The 19,986-nt window shown below is 34.7% G+C and overlaps 1 protein-coding gene across 1 annotated transcript; it reads left to right on the top strand.

Moving 5' to 3' along the window:
- Window positions 1–8,994: 8,994 nt before the first annotated feature.
- LOC114407088 (cycloartenol synthase) lies at window positions 8,995–19,810 on the top strand. Its single transcript, XM_028370057.1, has 19 exons — window positions 8,995–9,234; window positions 9,302–9,500; window positions 9,699–9,884; window positions 9,993–10,082; window positions 10,163–10,357; window positions 10,433–10,517; window positions 11,996–12,162; window positions 12,818–13,006; window positions 13,307–13,420; window positions 13,673–13,795; window positions 13,872–13,994; window positions 14,065–14,163; window positions 15,140–15,196; window positions 15,902–15,948; window positions 16,064–16,207; window positions 16,413–16,590; window positions 17,999–18,079; window positions 19,164–19,247; window positions 19,411–19,810. The coding sequence occupies exons 2-19, from the start codon at window positions 9,303–9,305 to the stop codon at window positions 19,522–19,524; spliced, it is 2,274 nt and encodes a 757-aa protein (XP_028225858.1). The 5' UTR covers window positions 8,995–9,234; window position 9,302; the 3' UTR covers window positions 19,525–19,810.
- Window positions 19,811–19,986: the final 176 nt, after the last annotated feature.

The raw sequence follows: 19,986 nt of genomic DNA, 5'->3' as shown, positions 1-19,986 counted from the left end.
CAATAATTCTAATGTTAATATATATAATAAGCAGCCACATGTATGAAACATTAAAAACAAAGGAAAAAACAAAGCTGTCTAACGAGTCTCTGTATAATATGGTGTCAAGTTGAACAACAGCCAAAAAATTAAATTCTAAAGCGAAGAGAACCATGTCTTCTATCATGAGAGTGAGAGAAATGAACCTTATTATTTTAATCATTACTGTATTCACATTATTCTTCTATTTTTTTTTTAATATTATGCTTGAAGATATTTTTAATACCAACAATTTTAATAAACATTATCATAAACATCCCGTCTTTAATCAAGAGATATCACAGAGGACAATAAAATACATTCGCCAAATTCCACGAATGAAAAAAATATGCTTGTTGCTGACTTGATTGATCAAGATGCAAGGAAGTGGAACCATAACAAAGTCATTTCTGTTTCCCCAGGTGCTATTAGAGAGTACAATGCCCATACCTTTGGGGAATCATTCATGTACAGATAAATTGATTTGGAAGATGACATCTGATGGCGCTTATACAGTCAATGCAGGATACAACTGGCAATCTCGATGAATCATGCACTCCAAGCAATCTCTAGTGCTATTCATGAGAATTTTTGGTCCAACATTTGGAAAATTGATGTTGTCCCAAAGTGTGCCAATCTAGTTTGGAGACAAGCACAATATTCTGCCAGTTCGCAGTATTTAATAAGGAAAGGAATGGATTTAGATCCCACATGTCCAATGGGTGGATTACATGAAGAATGTTATGAACACAGCAAAGATTATCCTAGAATTCGAGGACTAGGGATACTCATAAATTTCTTATCATACTAATGGTGATATTAAGGAGAAGACTAATTTGTAGTACATGGAAAGGATCTAGTCCTCGAATTTATAAGCATCGTACAAGAATGTTGAGATAAGAAATATATGAAATGGAATAACAAAAAGTATAGACATGAAATAAGAGAATGCATGACACGACAAAGAAGATGGAGACAAGTAGCAAACAACATCGTTCCTTCCACCAATAAGGACCTGCCAACTCAGCGCTTCTAACTATCAGGAATGAAAGAAATGAAAGATAGATGAAAAGCAGTTTGAGGATTTTATTGTAAAATATTAAAGGGTTTCCTAGACTATCAATTATAGAAAACAATAGAATCTTGAAACCTATGATTCTCACAAATAATCAATAGATAATGATATGTACTTTTCTCCATAGGAAGACTTGTACCTTTCTCCATAGGAACTTCTCTCCGGTGCACTTTGATTTCCTTGAAAGAGGAGAGAAATAAGATTTAACTTCCTTAAGCCTTTCTTTTCTGCCTCTCTCCGTTCGTGATGACTATGGGTGAGAGAGAACACTTTTCTGGTCAGGAAGGGGACCTTATTTCACGTTAGTGAGTATTAAGCCCTTTTTATAACCACTACTCCCATGAAGTAACAGTTATCTCTAGAAATTTCTCCTAATAAGCCCAATTACAATTTAGCCCTTAATCGTTAATTATTACTTATTAGTCCCTACATAAGTCACATGTCTTTCACATGAGACATTAATTTTAACATTTATTCATCAAAGTATTACAAAGTTGGTGTATTTATACAAAGACGGAAAATAACTAACTTGAGTAATCAACTAACTTACTCAAATAACTTCTAGTAACTAATTAACTGCTATAACCAACTAACTACTCAAATAACTTCTAGTAACTAACTAAACTAATTTTATCTCTAATACCCCTGCAAGCTAGAACGTGTTGAAAACATTTCTAACTTGGATAATACAATACATCAACATTAAAGGAAAAAAATCTGAAAACTTGGAATATAGCTAAACATGCCGGAAATGCATCGGTCAAAACAGAAACTTCTAGAAATCTTCGACCAACTTCGACTTCTTCCAAGAGTCCAAAGCAAGCATCAAAGCTTTCATTAAGCGAAATCACCAACAAGGCCATTTGACAAAAGCTCAAATCATTAATCCAGGAAACTATCAAAGCTTAACCACCAAGCAAAAACTATACCTCAAAGTTTAACCACTTGGCAGAAGCAAGAGGGCTTAACCATCAAGAGCGGAAGCAAAACAACAATCCAATGCTTAACCATCCATGACAAAAGCTTAAACAATACTTAATTACCATAGACAGAAGCTTACATCAATAAAATAGAAGAATCACAAAATTTGTCTTCTATGAGAACTTTTCACAAACACTTTGTGAACCAACAATAACCAAGGCTTAACCACTCATGACATAAGCTAACAAATGAACAATGCTTAACCACCACACATGGAAGAAGCTAAAATCATCAAAACAAGCCTAAAAGGCTGAAACAATAAGCCAAAATTTTCAAAAGCATTTAATCAAATACCTTGTTGGCAAAAACTGGATAGTGTTATACATGGAGAAACTTACTCTAGCCATGAAAATTGAAATTGTTCTGATTCTTGTCATACAACACAAGGAGAGACAAGCGAAGAAGAACACCGATATAGATCAAAGTCAAAAAGTTGAACAAACTATCGATGTAAGATATTACCCACAATACACCAACAACCTGGAGGCAAAGCAGAAAATTCTTCTCAATTGCTATGTCATGTGCAACAGACAAGGCTAGATTCAACCAAATTTGCAGTGCATCAACAACCCTGGCAATAGTTTCCTCCAAGATCTCCAGACCGAGGAGAGGAGGAAGAGGTCTATTGAGAAGGTTAGCAGCTTTGGCCCAAAAAAAAAATAACAACGAGAAGCAACACGACATTGGCGACGAAGGACAAGAATTGTAACCGGCACGCTCGAAGAGGTACCACAATGCGATGGCAGAAATGAGCACCGCAACTACTCCACGTCAATTCTTCCACAACACCACATCAGCAACTAAGCCTTCACTGAGAACACAGTGAAAGGATGAGAAACTAAGGCAATGCCAGGATTGTCGGAAGAATGAAGAATGAAGGGGTTAGAATCATCAACGACAGCCATGACCATGAGAGAAAAAAAAGAACCAACCAGGCATCCGAAAGGTCCCTTTAAAAATCGATTCATAAGGGGGTGGCCTACCCAGCTATATAAGAACTTACCATGCTCGTTAACCACCTGATGTGGGACTCGCAACACGCCCCCTCAAGTCAGGGCTCGTCACCACAAAGCGAGGGCTAGCGGAACTATCCACACCACCAGGCAGAACTGGAAATAGCTTCAATAGAAAGCAAGAGGCACGAAAGCAAAAACCTCTAATACCATATCAGGAATGAAAGAAATGAAAGATAGATGAAAAACAGTTTGAGAATTTTATTCATCAAAGTATTATAAAGTTGATGTATTTATACAAAGATGAAAAATAACTAACTTGAGTAACCAACTAACTTACTCAAATAACTTCTAGTAACTAACTAACTGCCACAACCAACTAACAACTCAAATAACTTCTAGTAACTAACTAAACTAATTTTATCTCTAATACTAACAGATTCGGTTAGATGTAATCCATCAGGTGCTTGGGTGGGTTGCTCCTGCGTTTGGGTTGTTGGTGCATGTTCTCAATGGCACGTTTAGAGCTTGGTTCCTAATCCCTAACAAAGAACCAATCACGCATGCCATATTGAAGTGTCTAACTGTTCAATTGATTTGGTTTGCATCATATTTGGGAATCCGAATTGAGCTACTTGACCATCTAAGTTTTGCAGATTGGTCATATCAGTATTTTCAATTGGGGGAGGATGAACTTTTGGATCACATCATTGCAATTGCTTGGGCAATATGGAAAAGAAGAAATTGTTGGGTATTTAACAACAAAGAAATCCATTTTGTCCAAGTTTTGGCCTAATCATGGATGTCAAAATAGCTAAATAACACTTAACTTGCCCAACTAATCATTGTCCAACAGTATGAAATAGGAGGATATATGTACGAGCAAGAAGTTGGGAGGTCTTGGGGTGAAAATATTAAAGTTTTTAATGAGTCACTTTTAGGAAAATGGAGGTAGAATCTTTTCCACACATCAAATTAAGGGTGTTTGGAGGGATGTACTTATATCAAAATATGATGGGTGGTGTAGTCTTTGGAAGGAGGAAAATGGTGCTATGGAGAGATTTAAAGTTAGTATGTGGGGGTCACTAATCAAGAAAAGTGGTTTGATAAAGGAATCTGACGAAAAATAGGAATTGGTGACAAAGTTAGATTTTGGGAGGATGGTTGGTTGGAAAGAAATTGCTTGGCAAATTTATTTCCAAGACTCTACTTTATTTCGAGCAAAAGAAGGGGTTGGCGAGTATGGGGTTGGAGAGATGATAGGTGGTGTTAGGAATTTCAATGGAGACAAGAGACCTTTGAGTGGGAGAGGGAGTTGTGTTTTCAATTAACAAGTTTGTTGCAAAATGTGCAGGTACATAAGGTTGATTCCGATGCCTGGGTTTGGGTTTGATGGGATAGTTCTTCGGGTGAATATTCTACCAACTCGGCCTATCTTTTTCGAATTCAAGAGGAAGAATCATTGGCTCTCAATACCATTTTGGAGGAGGTGTGAGACGAAACCATTGTTTAGGGGTAATTTTTTTTTCTAAATCACCTAATGGGGGGTAAATTTTAAATAAATACCGATACAGGGGTAAGCCGTAGGATATGCCATGGGTTCTAAGTTCAAAGTCGTAAATCATTTTGCGATTTTAGCTTCTTTTTTTTTTCTTCGTTTCTTTAGCTTTTATTAATTTAAATAAAATTATTTACGATTTTAAAGTTGTAAATAATTTATGACTTTAAAGTTGTATTTACAAAAAATTAAGAAGTCGTAAATTGTTTTACTATTTTAGTAGAAAAAAAAACAAAAGTCTTAAAATGATTTATGACTTTGACCTTAGAAGTCATGGAATACCCTACGATTTACTCATTTATGAGTATTTATTTAAAATTTACTCCTATTTAGTAATTTCGAAAAAAAAAATCCTTGAACGATCGTTTCACCAAGGTGTGGAAGTTAAAATACCAAAGAAAGTGGCATTTTTGTTGCGGAGGGTATTGCAGGATAAACTCCCTATAAAAGAAAATTTATGGAAGAAGGAAATTGTAGAGGAAGATTTGGATATGACTACTGTGCAATCTGATAGTTACATTGAAGTGTTCCCAACACTTGCAGTGACAAATTATGATCTATTTTGTATTAAAAAATATACAATAATAATAAAATAGAAAAAAATAGGTTTGTGTACATTTTCTTTTGCAAAGATTGTCATATTCTTTGTATGTAACTCGTAGGTTCAATACTAAATCGATAGTAAATTAATCATAATTAATTTACTAATCAAGGTAGGTGTTTAACAACATTTCTTAACGTCCGGAAGTAATATTTTTTTTTTATCTTCAAGAACAAATAAAAAAATAATATAATATTTTTTTCCATCGTTTATCGCTCAAGGTTAATCCTAAAGTATAGTGTTATTGTCAAACTCTAATAAATTATCTGGATTATTGATGTCTTATTCACAATAATTATACTATTAAGAATAATTTAGATTAAAATTATAAAAGACTTGATTCTCATTATTATAATCTTTATCATGATAAGAATTTTTAATTTTAATTAAACACTTGTCAAATTAACAATTTAATAAAATAATAAATATAATAATAAAATAAAAAACAATATTTATTAAAATTAATAATGATAAATTGGATCTGGAGCATGCATATTTATTCCGAACACAAATCTTCATAAGCGGACATTAGAGCATTTGTTCATCAACTGTGAGGTGACTTCCAAAGTGTGGCGGGAATGCTAGAAGTGGATATCTCAGGACTTTGCCTTCGTGTTTCCGGGATCTATGCATACTCACTTCTGGATTCATACTGACTTTGGTAGATCCAAAGGTGAGCAAAACACGTGGAAGATCATTTGGAGTGCGGTAATATTTGGTATATGGAAGAAGAGGAACAGTGTTATTTTTAATATGGATGGTGTGTTCTGCCTTGGTGCAAGATGTCAAGTTCATATCATGGTCATGGCTCAGGTCTTTGTCACCGAACTTCACTGTATCTTTTGTACAGTGGAGTAGTAATATCAGTGCTTGCCTCATGAGTGCTTGAGGTGGTGGCAGGGTTGGTTGATGACGGTAAAGCTTAGATAAACGAGAATACACTGAAGCAGGGATAGTTTGGAAGTGCAGCTCCGGGATTCATTCATCTATGTGATATGCATTCGGCATTTATTACACGAATAACAACATATTCTGCTGAAGCATAAAACAATAATAAATGAGCTGCACTTATGGAAATAAAAACAATAGGTGGTTCATAGTTCTGATTGACTGCAAGATTGGTTGGATGTGTGGTAGGTAGAAAGGAGTTCATGCCAGCTTGTGGAATTCCTTTATTAGTAGAAATGATACACCACTCATTGCAGGATAAAAGTTGGATTTAATGGGGGAGCTAAGTTTCAGCTAGGTGCATTTATGATATTGTATTGCCTGAACTTTTGGTGGCCACCATGGTGGTTTATTGGTCTCGGTTATGGCATACTAATAGCTTCTTTATTAATATTAAGTAACTTGTACCAGTAGACAGCTTTGTACATGGATTAGGCACTCATCGTGCCATTATATATATATATATATATATATATATATATATATATATATATATATATATATCTTTTTTCTCTGATTTAAAAAAAATTGTCCAACAGTATGAAAGGCACCGAATGAGAATATTATATAAGCAAATTTTGATGCATTTGTGCTAAGAGGTAAAGGAACTGTTATTGGTGTTATTTATATATAGATATTCAACTAGTCAACCTATGCCAACAACTACCCTTGGTATTCCACATTGTTATGATATAAAAGTTGCAGAATCACTAGCCTTTAGTTGAAGTACACAAACTGCAATAGATTTGGCTTTTTGACAGGTAAATCTTGAGGCAGCTTGCTTAGAGCTTTTCAATGCATGGAAAAAAAAGAAGTAAAAGGATGGAAGATTCTACTTATTTAGCTTGCATACTGGAAGATTGCCAACAAAATCTGCTTTCCTATCTTGTGTTAAGAGAACTTGTAATGTAGTTGCTGAGAATTTAAGCTAACCTTCTCTTTAGGTGAAAGGTACTGGACTGGAGAAATGCCTTCACAAATTTTACTGTCTATCAATCATGATGTTAGTGGTTTTATCATAAAATTAAATTTTTTTGTTAGCATAAATCAATTTTTTTCTTATATTCGTGATAGAGGTATTAGTAACATATAACATTTATTATTTAGTGACTACAAAATTTTTAAAATAACTAAAGATATTTTAGTATAAAAAAAATAATGCAAGAAATAATTTAAAGATAATTTTATAAAAAGGAACCAGAAAATTTTTCTAAGGAGTCTTGTATGCATTAACGAAAATAATATTTTCATCACTTTTTTTTGAGAGGATTTCCATGACTTTTTACATTTTTATTTGATAGTTTTTTGTTGGAATTTGCATCAAACAAGTAAATAAAATATAAAAAATTATTTACACAAGTGGTTCGATAATTAAGTTTCTTAATCCAGACACGATTTAATCTTTAACTTTGACATAAGATGACAATTAGAGATATTACATTACTCCAAAGATAGATCGGTGAGAGAGAGCTTACACTTCCTATTTATAAAAATAAACAAGGGAATAAAATAAAGCATAAAAAAATTACATGGGTACCCACTTATAATTTAAGTAAAACATATCTTTTTTATTTTATACATTTTCCAACTTTAGAGCATTTATATTCTTTTTAGTTTTTACTAAAGTGAAAAACACAACAAGATTAAAAAGGAATTGAAGTGTTAAGCGTGAACATGGTGACCCAGTCTCCTGTGTAAAAGTGAAACAACTTTCTCGCCGTCCGCAAGATTTTTTAAGTCCTCAGATCTACTAGTTTTTTTAAAAAAATGGATGGGATTATTTTTCATTTTTATTTTTTTATTTTTTTTGTTATCTTTTGTATTTTCCAATTTAACCTTATCCATGTCCCTTCTCTCCCATTGAAAACTGCGAAATAACACCGATGATACCTCTGAAACCACCTTATGGCAGCCAAGTTTCTTTCCCCTTCCGCTTTCTTTCTTCTTCCCTATTGCAGACCACCATCGCTACCAAGAAGAGGGGGTTTCGCGCTCCGATTTTTTCCTCCCTTTCAATTTTTTTAGATCTGAGAAATTGTTACAGAACCATTGCTTCACCATGACTTTCAAGAAAACAACAAACAACAAATTAAGGACCTATACAACAAAAAATCCAATACAGATAAAGCTTTTTATTTTTTTTATTTTTTACTGCAATACAGATAAAGCTATGAAGATAATGTTAAATTTATTTTAGATCTGAGAAATTGATAAAAAAAAAAACATCAGATTCAAGAAACAAATCCAGATTCAAATCCAAATCAATCTTTTTTTTTTTTAAATCAAGCCAAACGCGAGCCCCTGTGAAATCCTTCGCCAAAGGAAAACACCAGATAACGACGAACCACCGAGCAACCTCCATCTCTCGCTGCGTCCAAAACAACTACAGTCATCGCTGGAACCTCATCTTCATCGTCACTGTGAGCCACACCTGAAAACCACCTCCCCTTCCAATGCCTGAGACGAAGAGCAATCGCGCAATGTTTCACAGGAGCAATCTATCGCACCCACCAAAGCCGCCAAATGCGAGCGCACCGCCGTAGATCGTTCTCCTTCCCTCTCTTGCTCTTCATCTTGTATTCCCATTAGCGATAAAGGTAGACCATCGCAATGGTGGCGGCAGCACCACCGCCTTGTGGCGCGGGTTTGACAGAGGTGCGGTGGCGGCACGGGTTTGATTGTTAGGGTTGATAAGAGGTAGAGGACAAATAACATCAAAGAAAGGGGTTAATTTTGGAAAGAAGATACAAAAAGTTAAAAAGAAAAAAATTAAAATTAAAAAATATCTAAACCGTTAATTTTAAAAATAAAATGATGAAAATTATTTCACTTTGATACGGTAGACTCAATCGGATCGGGTTAAAAAAAAAAAAAACGAAACCCACGCACGCTCATCGCATACCGTAACTTGTTTGGGCCACCCCCGTAGCAGTCATTGTCGGCTTTGCAAGCTCCGCCTCGGTGTCAGTCGTAGTTGTTATAAATTGAATTAAGTGATTGAATGGTTCCGAAATGCACTTGCTGTCTTTTTCTACTTGACTATTACACCTTCCCCATTTTGATTTGATCTGATTGAATTGGCCTCTTGCCAGCAAAACAGGTTAGTTACTTTACTTAGAGCCACTCATCCCCTCCACTTGCAAATGTAATGCTTTTTCTGTTTTCAGAATGTGGAAGCTCAAGTTCGCCGAGGGAGGGAATCCATGGCTTCGGACATTGAACAATCACGTTGGAAGACAGGTGTGGGAGTTCGATCCTAAGCTTGGATCGCCGCAAGATCTCCTCGAGATTGAGAAAGCTCGCCAGAATTTTCACGATAACCGCTTTACCCACAAACACAGCGCTGATCTACTTATGCGGATGCAGGTCTCGATTCTCTTCTCCCTTACATTACATTACATGTTGCCTATTCAAATGAGGACGAATCTCTTCACAATTTAATTTATTCTACTATTCCTTGTTATGGTATTCCGTATAAGTGGTTTACTATGGTGTGAAAGTTACTTTTCTCTTTAAGAAAATTGACCAATTAAGTTCAATGATCTTTCATATAAAACAACCTAGTTTGCAAGAGAGAACCCAACACGTGAAGTCTTGCCCAAAGTCGGAGTTAAGGATATTGAGGATGTGACCCAAGAGATTGTGACGAAAACATTAAGAAGGGCCGTAAGTTTCCATTCAACTCTCCAGTGCCATGACGGACACTGGCCGGGAGATTATGGAGGTCCCATGTTTCTGATGCCTGGCTTGGTAAGTTATGTTTTCAACACTTCATTTGGTTTGGTTTTTAGATTTTTGTCTTCCATCCCCATTGATAACCATGAAACCCCTAAACTATCTGCTGTATGCAATTAACAGGTAATTACTCTGTCTATCACTGGGGCGTTGAATACAGTCTTAACTGAAGAACATAGAAAGGAAATATGCCGTTACCTCTATAATCATCAAGTAAGAACTTCATGCCATTTTGCTCCTTAATCTATGGGCTTCTCCTAGTAGTCCTCCTAATTAGTTAAATTTAACTGCAGAACAAGGATGGTGGGTGGGGTTTGCATATTGAAGGTCCAAGCACCATGTTTGGCTCTGTCTTGAGTTATATTACTCTGAGATTGCTAGGTGAGGGGCCTAATGATGGACAAGGGGAAATGGAGAAGGCACGTGACTGGATTCTAGGGCATGGTGGTGCTACTTATATAACGTCATGGGGGAAGATGTGGCTTTCAGTTAAGATCTCAACCTTATTTTGATGATAGATATGGCATTGTGGTATATTTATTTCTAATTTTGTTGTGGGATAGGTACTTGGAGTGTATGAATGGTCTGGAAATAATCCCCTGCCCCCTGAGATATGGCTCCTTCCATACATGCTTCCATTTCATCCAGGTTCTTGCTCTTTGTTCTGTATTTCTTATGTTTTAACTTGTTCACAGAGAAGACATTAGGGAAATGTACAAAAAGGATATGTGATAAAAAAAATTCCAGGGTAGGAACAGCCAGCCACTTAACTGGTTAATGCTAATATCAGTTGTTTCTTAAATTAGAAATGCTTTTGTCAATAATTCCTTTTTTTTTTGGCTTAAATATGTTTTTAGTCCTTCAAATTTGGGTAATTGTTTTTTTTAGTCCTTCAAAAAAGAATGTTTTATTAGTCCGTCAAATTTTCAAAATGCTACTTTTAGTCCCTCTCATTCTTTGCGTTAATGGCATCACAATTTGTGACGATTTGTCACCGTAAAAAATGTTTATTTTTTAATTTAATTTCTTTAAAAATGATTTGTGGAAGTTTAAAGGACTAAAAAAACAATTGCCCAAATTTGAAGGACTAAAAACATATTTAAGTCTTTTTTTTGTATTTTATCCTCTCTCTCTCTCTCTCTCTCTCTCTCTCTATATATATATATATATATATATATATATATATGTATGTATATATTATGTTTAATGGAAAGCTTCAGTCTTATACAGTTGACTGTTTCTTGTTAAGATTTCAACAAATGTATAGGTGCTCTGATCAATAAGATCTACTTGTGTATCTTTATTCTAAACATTTTTCTCCTTAATGTGGATAAGTTGAGAGGAATCATTATTTTATAGTATACTGATGGTGGTGGAATCCTGCCAACTTAATTAAGAAACTTGGTGGAGAAATAAATTTAGTTTGGGTTGAACAAGGTCACTTAAATTTGTACAAAAGATTTATTATATAAAGTTTATACTGGAGTTTTTATTTTGTTGTTCAGTCTGTAGCGATCTTTTGTGATTTGGTTCTGGTGTATGAATTTATGTTGTGGGGGAAAAAAGAAAGCTATCACACAGATAAGAATATTCATGATTATGAACATAAATAGTACATGAGAAATTTAATATAAAATCATTCATGTGCATTTATCTTAAGTTTTTGGAATTTTTGTTTCATGGCATGGTATTACATCCTCTATAACCAAGTAGTCTGAATTTCACTCCTTGGTGTGTTCATTCTTCCTATAAAAAGTTGAATTTTAGCCCAAGGTAGGTGGACTTGTGCATTATTCGCGCTTTCAAGTCCAAAGGACTCTTGTATGAGGGGGTGCGTTAGAGATGTAACATAAAATTATTTATGTGCCTACCTTCACCTTAAAGCTTAAAGCTTTTGGGATTGTTGGTTCTTGGCATATTGTATCCAGATTTTTCAAAGAAGGCATCTGTTCATGACTTGATGTGGTATATGATTTTCCTGAGAAAAACTTGATATTTATGAATTTAAATAAAATGGTTTCTTTGTTAAATTGGTTGTCTTTAGTCATCGTGAACATTGTTTGATGTTCCATTCATTCTTTATGTAAACAGGAAATAAATCATATTTTTATGCTAATGCATTACAGGAAGGATGTGGTGTCACTGCCGGATGGTCTATTTGCCGATGTCCTACTTATATGGCAAGAGGTTTGTTGGTCCAATCTCACCAACAGTATTATCTTTGAGAAAAGAGCTTTATACAGTACCATACCATGATATAGATTGGGATCAGGCTCGCAATTTGTGTGCAAAGGTTAGTGAAACTGCTAAATTGGTTCTATGAAAATATTATGAAATGAGTCCTGCAAAAGAATATCCTAGATCTACTCATGCTAATGATTGCATTGAATATAGCATCTTAACATTGCCCCTCTCTTTGGCTTCTTTTTCTGGTGAAACCATATATTAGGTTTCCTGTTCAATCGATCAGGAACTTGCCTGACAATCTTGAAGTTACTGTTACTACATTCTACTTCTTTTGCTAGGAATTCTATTTCATCACAATGCCAACCATATACATAGGACAAACATTACTCCCTCAGTCCCTCTGTAACCACTTGCTGTAGGCTATCATATCTAGTGTCAATGACCAAACCTCTCAAGCTTAAGCCGTTAATTGAAAGCACATTAATGATTTTATATCTTTGACACAATCCCTTACATGAGCCATTTGGGCTTGAAAGTTGGGCAATGCACAGACCAACCCTACCATGTGCTTAAGTTGACTTGTATTTGGGATAAATGGGTTGACAATAATTGAACTCTTAACCATGGTTATGGGTGAAGGTACACAAATGATTTTATTTCTCTACAAATAAAATTTGGCATTTGATTCCTCTAACATCCAACTACCATTTAATTGTGCTGGAGATAAGAATTACAAGTAGACTATCTTTGCTCTTGTGCAGGAAGATTTGTACTATCCTCACCCACTTGTGCAGGATATTCTTTGGGCATCTCTACACAAGTTCCTTGAGCCCATTCTGATGCATTGGCCTGGAAAAAGATTGAGGGAAAAGGCTATTATTTCTGCATTGGAGCATATACATTACGAAGATGAGAATACTCGATATATTTGCATAGGTCCTGTAAATAAGGTAATTGTTGAAAGGGGTCAGGCATCTAAGGGGCTCCTTTCAAATTGTTCATTGTTCTTTTACTTTCCAGCTGTTGAGTAGGAGCGTGAGAATACTAACATACTGTTAAATGATTGGTAGTTCATCTGCTGAGCTGACCATTTATTTACTTTACCTCAATTTATTTTCATTGTGTTAATTATATTTTTATGGATGCCTGAGCTTCCCTTCCATGTTCCCCTTATAGATTAATTCCACCTAAACCAGTAAATGCTTAGGAATACTGATTACCTAGTTATGATTCTAATGGTTATTATTCAGGTGTTAAATATGCTTTGCTGTTGGGTGGAAGATCCAAATTCTGAGGCCTTCAAGTTGCATCTTCCCAGGATTTATGATTATCTATGGATTGCAGAAGATGGCATGAAAATGCAGGTCAACATATAAATTAACTAATTTTCACCTTGACAGAATGATTAAGTGATGTTTTTTTTTAGTTTAATTGGACATATTCACAGATGATTAGGAATGATATGGACATACTATACTGTTGTGTTGACTTTTGTCTCTCTATGATGTAATATGTGGAACTAATGTTACCACACAAATGAGCTTTTGTTAATGTCACATGCTAGAGTCTATGAAAAAAAGTTACAAATTTAACTTGTAACCAATATTTTGTTGCAGGGCTACAATGGAAGTCAACTATGGGACACTGCTTTTGCTGTCCAAGCAATTATTGCATCTAACCTCATTGAAGAATTTGGTCCAACTATAAGAAAAGCTCATGCCTATATTAAGAATTCACAGGTGTTCTTTTGCATTTATCATTTTAAGTTGCATTGACCTGCCCTTGTTGATAATTTTTTTCTTTTTTGTTTAAAAGGTTTTAGAAGATTGTCCAGGTGATCTTAATAAATGGTACCGTCACATTTCAAAAGGTGCTTGGCCTTTTTCAACTGCAGATCATGGATGGCCAATTTCTGACTGCACAGCTGAAGGACTGAAAGTAATTATTGATAAAACAAGTTAGACTTGCTTATGTGATTCTTCTCTCCTGATTATTTTTTTTTTCTCAGGCTGTTCTATTACTATCCAAAATTGCACCAGAAATAGTTGGTGAGCCAATAGACGTGAAGCGATTATATGATTCTGTAAATGTCGTTCTCTCACTACAGGTAGCTAGACTTCTCGCAATTGGAGCCAGATTATCTGAATACTATGAGAAAATATACCATGGAGATCATTTTATGCTATTACTTGTCAATGTCATTATTGGTTCCTTCAATACTTATGATGCTAATATCAATAAGATGACTGTTTTTCACTGATCTTTTAAAATCCAATCCCTCACCATGTAGCATTTCACTGAAAATTTGATATTGACTCCTGAAAATGAAATGTATCCACTTTGCATGTTTAATGACACACTGATACAGTTTTTTTTCTTAAATTAAACAATAGCTGAAGCTTCATTTGTAACATAACTGGAAACACCAAAAGGACTAGATATGGTAATGCTAATTGGTTATGATTATAGTGTTTTGTAAAACTAATTCTAATAATATAACTGGGAATGTATATGCCTAAGTTTCAGAAATATTTTTTTTTTCTAGTAAAAAACCACTATAGTAATAGTGTTGTACATATTTCTCTCTCATTTCCACAAGCCGAAACCCTAAACATATGTTGAGATGTTAATAAGCCTTCAGTTTGGTAATGAACTATACTAATTTCCAATGCTTTGATGAGAGCTTTGGCTATCATGTGACTTAGCTGCTCACCATTTTGACTAATAATTTTGGTGGAGCTTTTGTGTGTATATTTGCCTTTGTAAGTTGTAACATGTATTTTTGTATTGAGTTTAGTGACTCTAGTCTTTTAGCTTAGTGATTTGGGCAATTTTAGCACTACTTTAGTTATCATATATACAAGAAGAATGTAGTAGAAGAGATAAAAAAATATTATATATATACTGTGCTTATTTCCAGTATTTTAAAAAGTTATTATCCACATGCTCTCTCTCTCTCTCTCTCTCTCACTCACATTGTATGTTTGACTGTAATCCACAATAGTATTTGGTATTTACAAAATCGATTCAATCTGTTTGGAGAATCAATTGTATTATTCAAAATATTTTCTCCATCATTGCAGAATGAAGATGGTGGTTTTGCAACATACGAGCTTAAACGATCTTATAATTGGTTGGAGGTATCCTTCTCTCATCATTTAGCATATTGTCATTAGTTTTCAGTATATCTTCTTTGAAATGTGAAACATGTGATGCCATGCGACACATTTTTATCTTCCCACAGGAATAACAATATCCATACTTCTTGTTTTAAAGCTTTTAATTTAAAGGCATTGCTCCTTGAGCTCCTTTTATATGTTATGAAGTATGTTACCTCATAAATGCTTCAACTATAATATATCTTCCTTTTTTTTCACTAAAAGTTTGGCTGTAGTCTATTATCTATACAAATGAAGTATCATTAAAAATTTTCTATTTTCACTAAAAGTTTGGCTGTAATCTATTATCTATACAAATGAAGTATCATTAAAAATTTTCTTTGTTCACTAAAAGTTTGGCTGTAATCTATTTTCTATACAAATGAAGTATCATTAAAAATTGAAAATAAACAGCTAGTCTACTTGAAAATCATATTACTCAGTACCACAACTACTTTTTCCAATGCATGTGTCAGGTTGTAAAGCACAAGTTTTTGGATTGATGCTATAAAAGCAACTACAAGTTGAATCATAGTTTAAGAACAAACTTTTTCAGGTTTCATTGGACTAACCTTTAGGTTTTAGAACTATGGTTCAATAGTTGCTCCTGAGAATTCGGGAAGCTGTTTTCTGGATTGAATTTAAGATATAAGCACATGATGCTGATAATGTTTTCTCTGTTGTCAGATAATCAATCCTGCTGAAACTTTTGGTGACATCGTTATTGATTATCCGTAAGCTATCAAATGCTTGTGAAATATAAGTTTATCCATCTTCCATTCCACCTACTCCTCCATTCAATTTTTATTTTTTTTAACTTTTTAATGTTTCCTTATGTATGGTGTATAGTTATGTGGAATGTACATCAGCAGCGATTCAAGCTTTGGCATCATTTAGGAAATTATATCCTGGGCATCGCCGAGAAGAAATACAACGTTGTATCGATAAAGCCACTACCTTCATTGAAAAAATACAAGCTTCAGATGGATCATGGTATGCTCCTCCCATTTGGGAGTCTTTTTTCATAACCTTTTCTATTGATATTGTTTATAACGTTGAAGTGTTTTTTTGGGGGTATTCATGAATCTCAAGTATGTTCTACTCTGTTATTTTTCTTTCTTTCTGCCAGCTTCTATTTCTGCATGAAATTGAACTTTCTCTGTTCAGTAGACCTCTAATCACTTAAACTGCTAAACAGGTATGGTTCTTGGGGAGTTTGCTTCACTTACGGTGCTTGGTTTGGGGTAAAAGGTCTGATTGCTGCTGGAAGGAGTTTCAGTAATTGCTCAAGCATCCGTAAAGCTTGTGAATTTCTGCTGTCCAAGCAGCTTCCTTCTGGTGGCTGGGGAGAGAGCTATCTGTCCTGTCAAAACAAGGTTAAATTTGCTGTTTTTATTGTCGGTATCAATTTTCTTTTACTCTGCACAACCTATAACAAACACCAGCTAGTTTCCCTGAGATGTGTGCAAAAGTGCTATAAAAGGGTGTGCAAAATGGATTTGAATCAAGAAACCAACATGTTTGTACAAGCAATAATATCAAGAATAAAAATCCCTTGAAATGTCCATCCTTTGAATTTGCCTGGTTTGGGCACTACCTTTGGTAGTCAGCTATAAGTGGTGAATAGAAAGTTGATATAAAGTTAGGGTCAAGATGAAAAGCAGATAAAGAGAGAGAATTGCAAAAACAGGAAGAAAAGATAAAGAATGTTAGACAGAGCAAGAGACATAGGGAAACTCCCTCAACAAGAGTTTCCCCTTAAAACCAAATTTCGGTTCTGCTATTGATTGTTGAATTCCATTACAGTGGGTCTCATATTTAACTGCCAAATTGACAGCCCATAGTTTACTAACTCACTCCCCAAATCCCAATTAACTCAGCCTACTTTATATTCCTACATGTATACTCTTAGAATTGTGAGTTATAGACATAACTCAACTGTACAAAACCGACTTGTAAGGTAAGGGTTGCCCCCCACTTATAACACTATTTTTGTCTCATCACTAATCGATGTGGGTTCTCCAACACACTCTCTCGTCACGCCAAGGACCGGACATCTCGAGCGTGAAGTTTGCAGGACTAAACATTGCAGGTGGTCTGATAACAGTCCGATAAGCCCAACAATAATCATTAGGATAGACTCTGATACCATGTCAGAATTGTGAGTTATGGGTCTAACTCAACTCTACAAAACCAGTTTGAAAGGTGAGGGTTATCTCCCACTTATATACACTATTTTGGCCTCATCACTAATCAATGTGGGATATCCAACTCATACACTTTCCAAGTCCCAACCTTGCTAGGTTGTTGTGTCAACAGATTCTATCTTCACCTATAGCCTAGCTCCCAACCCCAATACCATTGGATGTCCATGTCAGCTTAGCTGGCATGAGTGGCATACAGACGTCAAACGAAGGGCTGTGCCGTTGGTTATCACCTGGCCTGTCAACCATACTATGAAATTAATAGCATTAGAGGATTCCGAACTTTATAATTTGTTTTCAATACCAAGAGGAAAACAGTATTGTCTCAAATTTTCTGTATAAGACAGAAATTTTATATATTTGTCCCTGGAGATGTGGAATCTAGTATGTTAGATACCTGTAAACAAATATCAAGGGAAAGCTCAATTCAAGAAGATGAACTGATGAACATAATTTTTGCAGGTGGTTCTAGGAAATGTACTTTTGCATCAAGATTTTAAATTAACATTGAGTGAGAATACTGACAATTTAATTGATGAGATTTCTTGAGTTATTTTTCTAACAATTTGTTTTTGTTCAGGTGTATTCAAATCTGGAAGGCAACAGGTCTCATGTGGTCAACACTGGGTGGGCTATGTTGGCTCTCATTGATGCTGGACAGGTATGACAAAGTTTACTTTTTTGTAATGCAGTATTATGTTGATTATTTTATTATCGCACAGCACCCATTTTTCATTTAGGGTCTGTTTGGATAAACTTTACCATAGACACTTCTAGAAGAAGAAAATAAGAAGGAAAAATGAAATGAGCTTCTCCATAAGCTAGAATTAGCTTATACATAGGCTAACTTTAGAAACTCTCTCATATAAGCTTCTCTAAAAGATGATTTTTAACGTATGCATAAGTTAATTTTAGCTTAAGGAGAAACTTGTTTCATTTTTTCTTCTCCTATAAATGCTTATGTTTATGGAGAAGTTTATCCAAAAATACCCTTATTATAGAATACTTAAGTCATTAGTTTTAGAAAGGACGATTAGGCTTTTTAGTTAAGTAGTTTAGAGATAGCTACAAGGATGATGCTGGGCACAACTGTAAGGTTGCTGCCTTGTGACCTGGAGATCACAGGTTTGATTCTTGGAAATAGCTTCTCTGCTTGCGAGGGTAAGGCTGCCTGTATCTACTCTTCCCAGACCCCATTAGGTGGAAACCTCTTGTACTGGCCACCCTTTTAGTTTAGAGATAGATATGTCCATGGCTGAATAAACTCATATTATAATGTAACTAATTGTATAATATTGTCATTTAGTATATATCATGTTATTTTGTTATTTAGTTTTTTCAAACTTTATTTCCTTTCCGAGATGTGCGAGAATAACTTGGTTGGAGCTTAAAAGTAATGTATAAGAAAGTTTCAAGTTAAATTTGGCAAGAGTATATGAAATTTAAATTTTGGCAAGAAGCACATCAATCCTAGCTTACAAGTTAAAATTGGAGCCCATACTTAATCACAACTTAACACGAATTAGGTATCTTGGGTTCATACAAGGTGGAGAAATAGAGGGAGATGCAAATCATAAGATTCAAGTGATGATGTGGATGAAATGGGTTTCGATCCTAGTCGAATGATGGAACTTTTGACGTTTTTCGAAATAATTAGATACTTTGTTAATGCATTCTGCGCAGAATAAAAATGATGTCCAGATTGTATTTATTATGTTCTCATTCCTTTCGTAATAATGAAACAGGCTAAGAGAGATTCGCAACCACTGCACCGGGCAGCTGCATACTTGATAAATTCCCAATTGGAGGACGGTGACTTTCCGCAGCAGGTACGAAGACACAGACCATATAATTTACTTTGTTTTTATGCATCCTTAATTTTATTTTTACTTTATTAATATATTCGCTTTAAGGAAATTAAATCCAGAATGTATAGTTGACTTCTTCAAGTGTTTAAATCGTTTTAATCGTGTTACTTTATCATCACTTCAGGAAATAATGGGAGTCTTCAACAAGAATTGCATGATCACATACGCCGCATACAGAAACATATTCCCCATTTGGGCGTTGGGAGAATACCAATCCCAAGTATTGCAATCTCGTTAATCGAGCCTTAGTTAGGGTGTCATCCTAATTATTTCGACCTGTGGACAGTAAAAGAAATAATAATAATAACCTATTTTTCTTTTATTTCCATGGCTCTCTTAAAATGTTTGTGACTAATGAGTTTAGTAGTCAGCTAAAAAAAAAAGCAAACACGTGGAGAATGCCTGTAAGTTTTTTCTATTACTCATAGACGCCTCTCTTGCTTTCCCTGCAGCGGAGGAATTAAATATATACATAAATAGAGATATAAATGTTTATGTCACTTCTTTTGGGACGAAGAACGCAATTCTTTCTAGCAATCGATTCAAATTGTTTACAAATCAATGTTGGAAAGAGAAATGTGTTTTTAATTTTTAATGTAAGGCTGTGTTTGTGCAGTACTATTTTGTCAATGGCTTGAATATCAAGATTCGAGATAGGATACAGATTACAGATGAATATGATAAGAGTGGAAAATAAAAA

Source organism: Glycine soja, chromosome 1, assembly GCF_004193775.1.
Source record: "Glycine soja cultivar W05 chromosome 1, ASM419377v2, whole genome shotgun sequence".
Taxonomy (NCBI): Eukaryota; Viridiplantae; Streptophyta; class Magnoliopsida; order Fabales; family Fabaceae; genus Glycine; species Glycine soja.
This window is presented reverse-complemented; position numbering and strand designations above follow the sequence as displayed.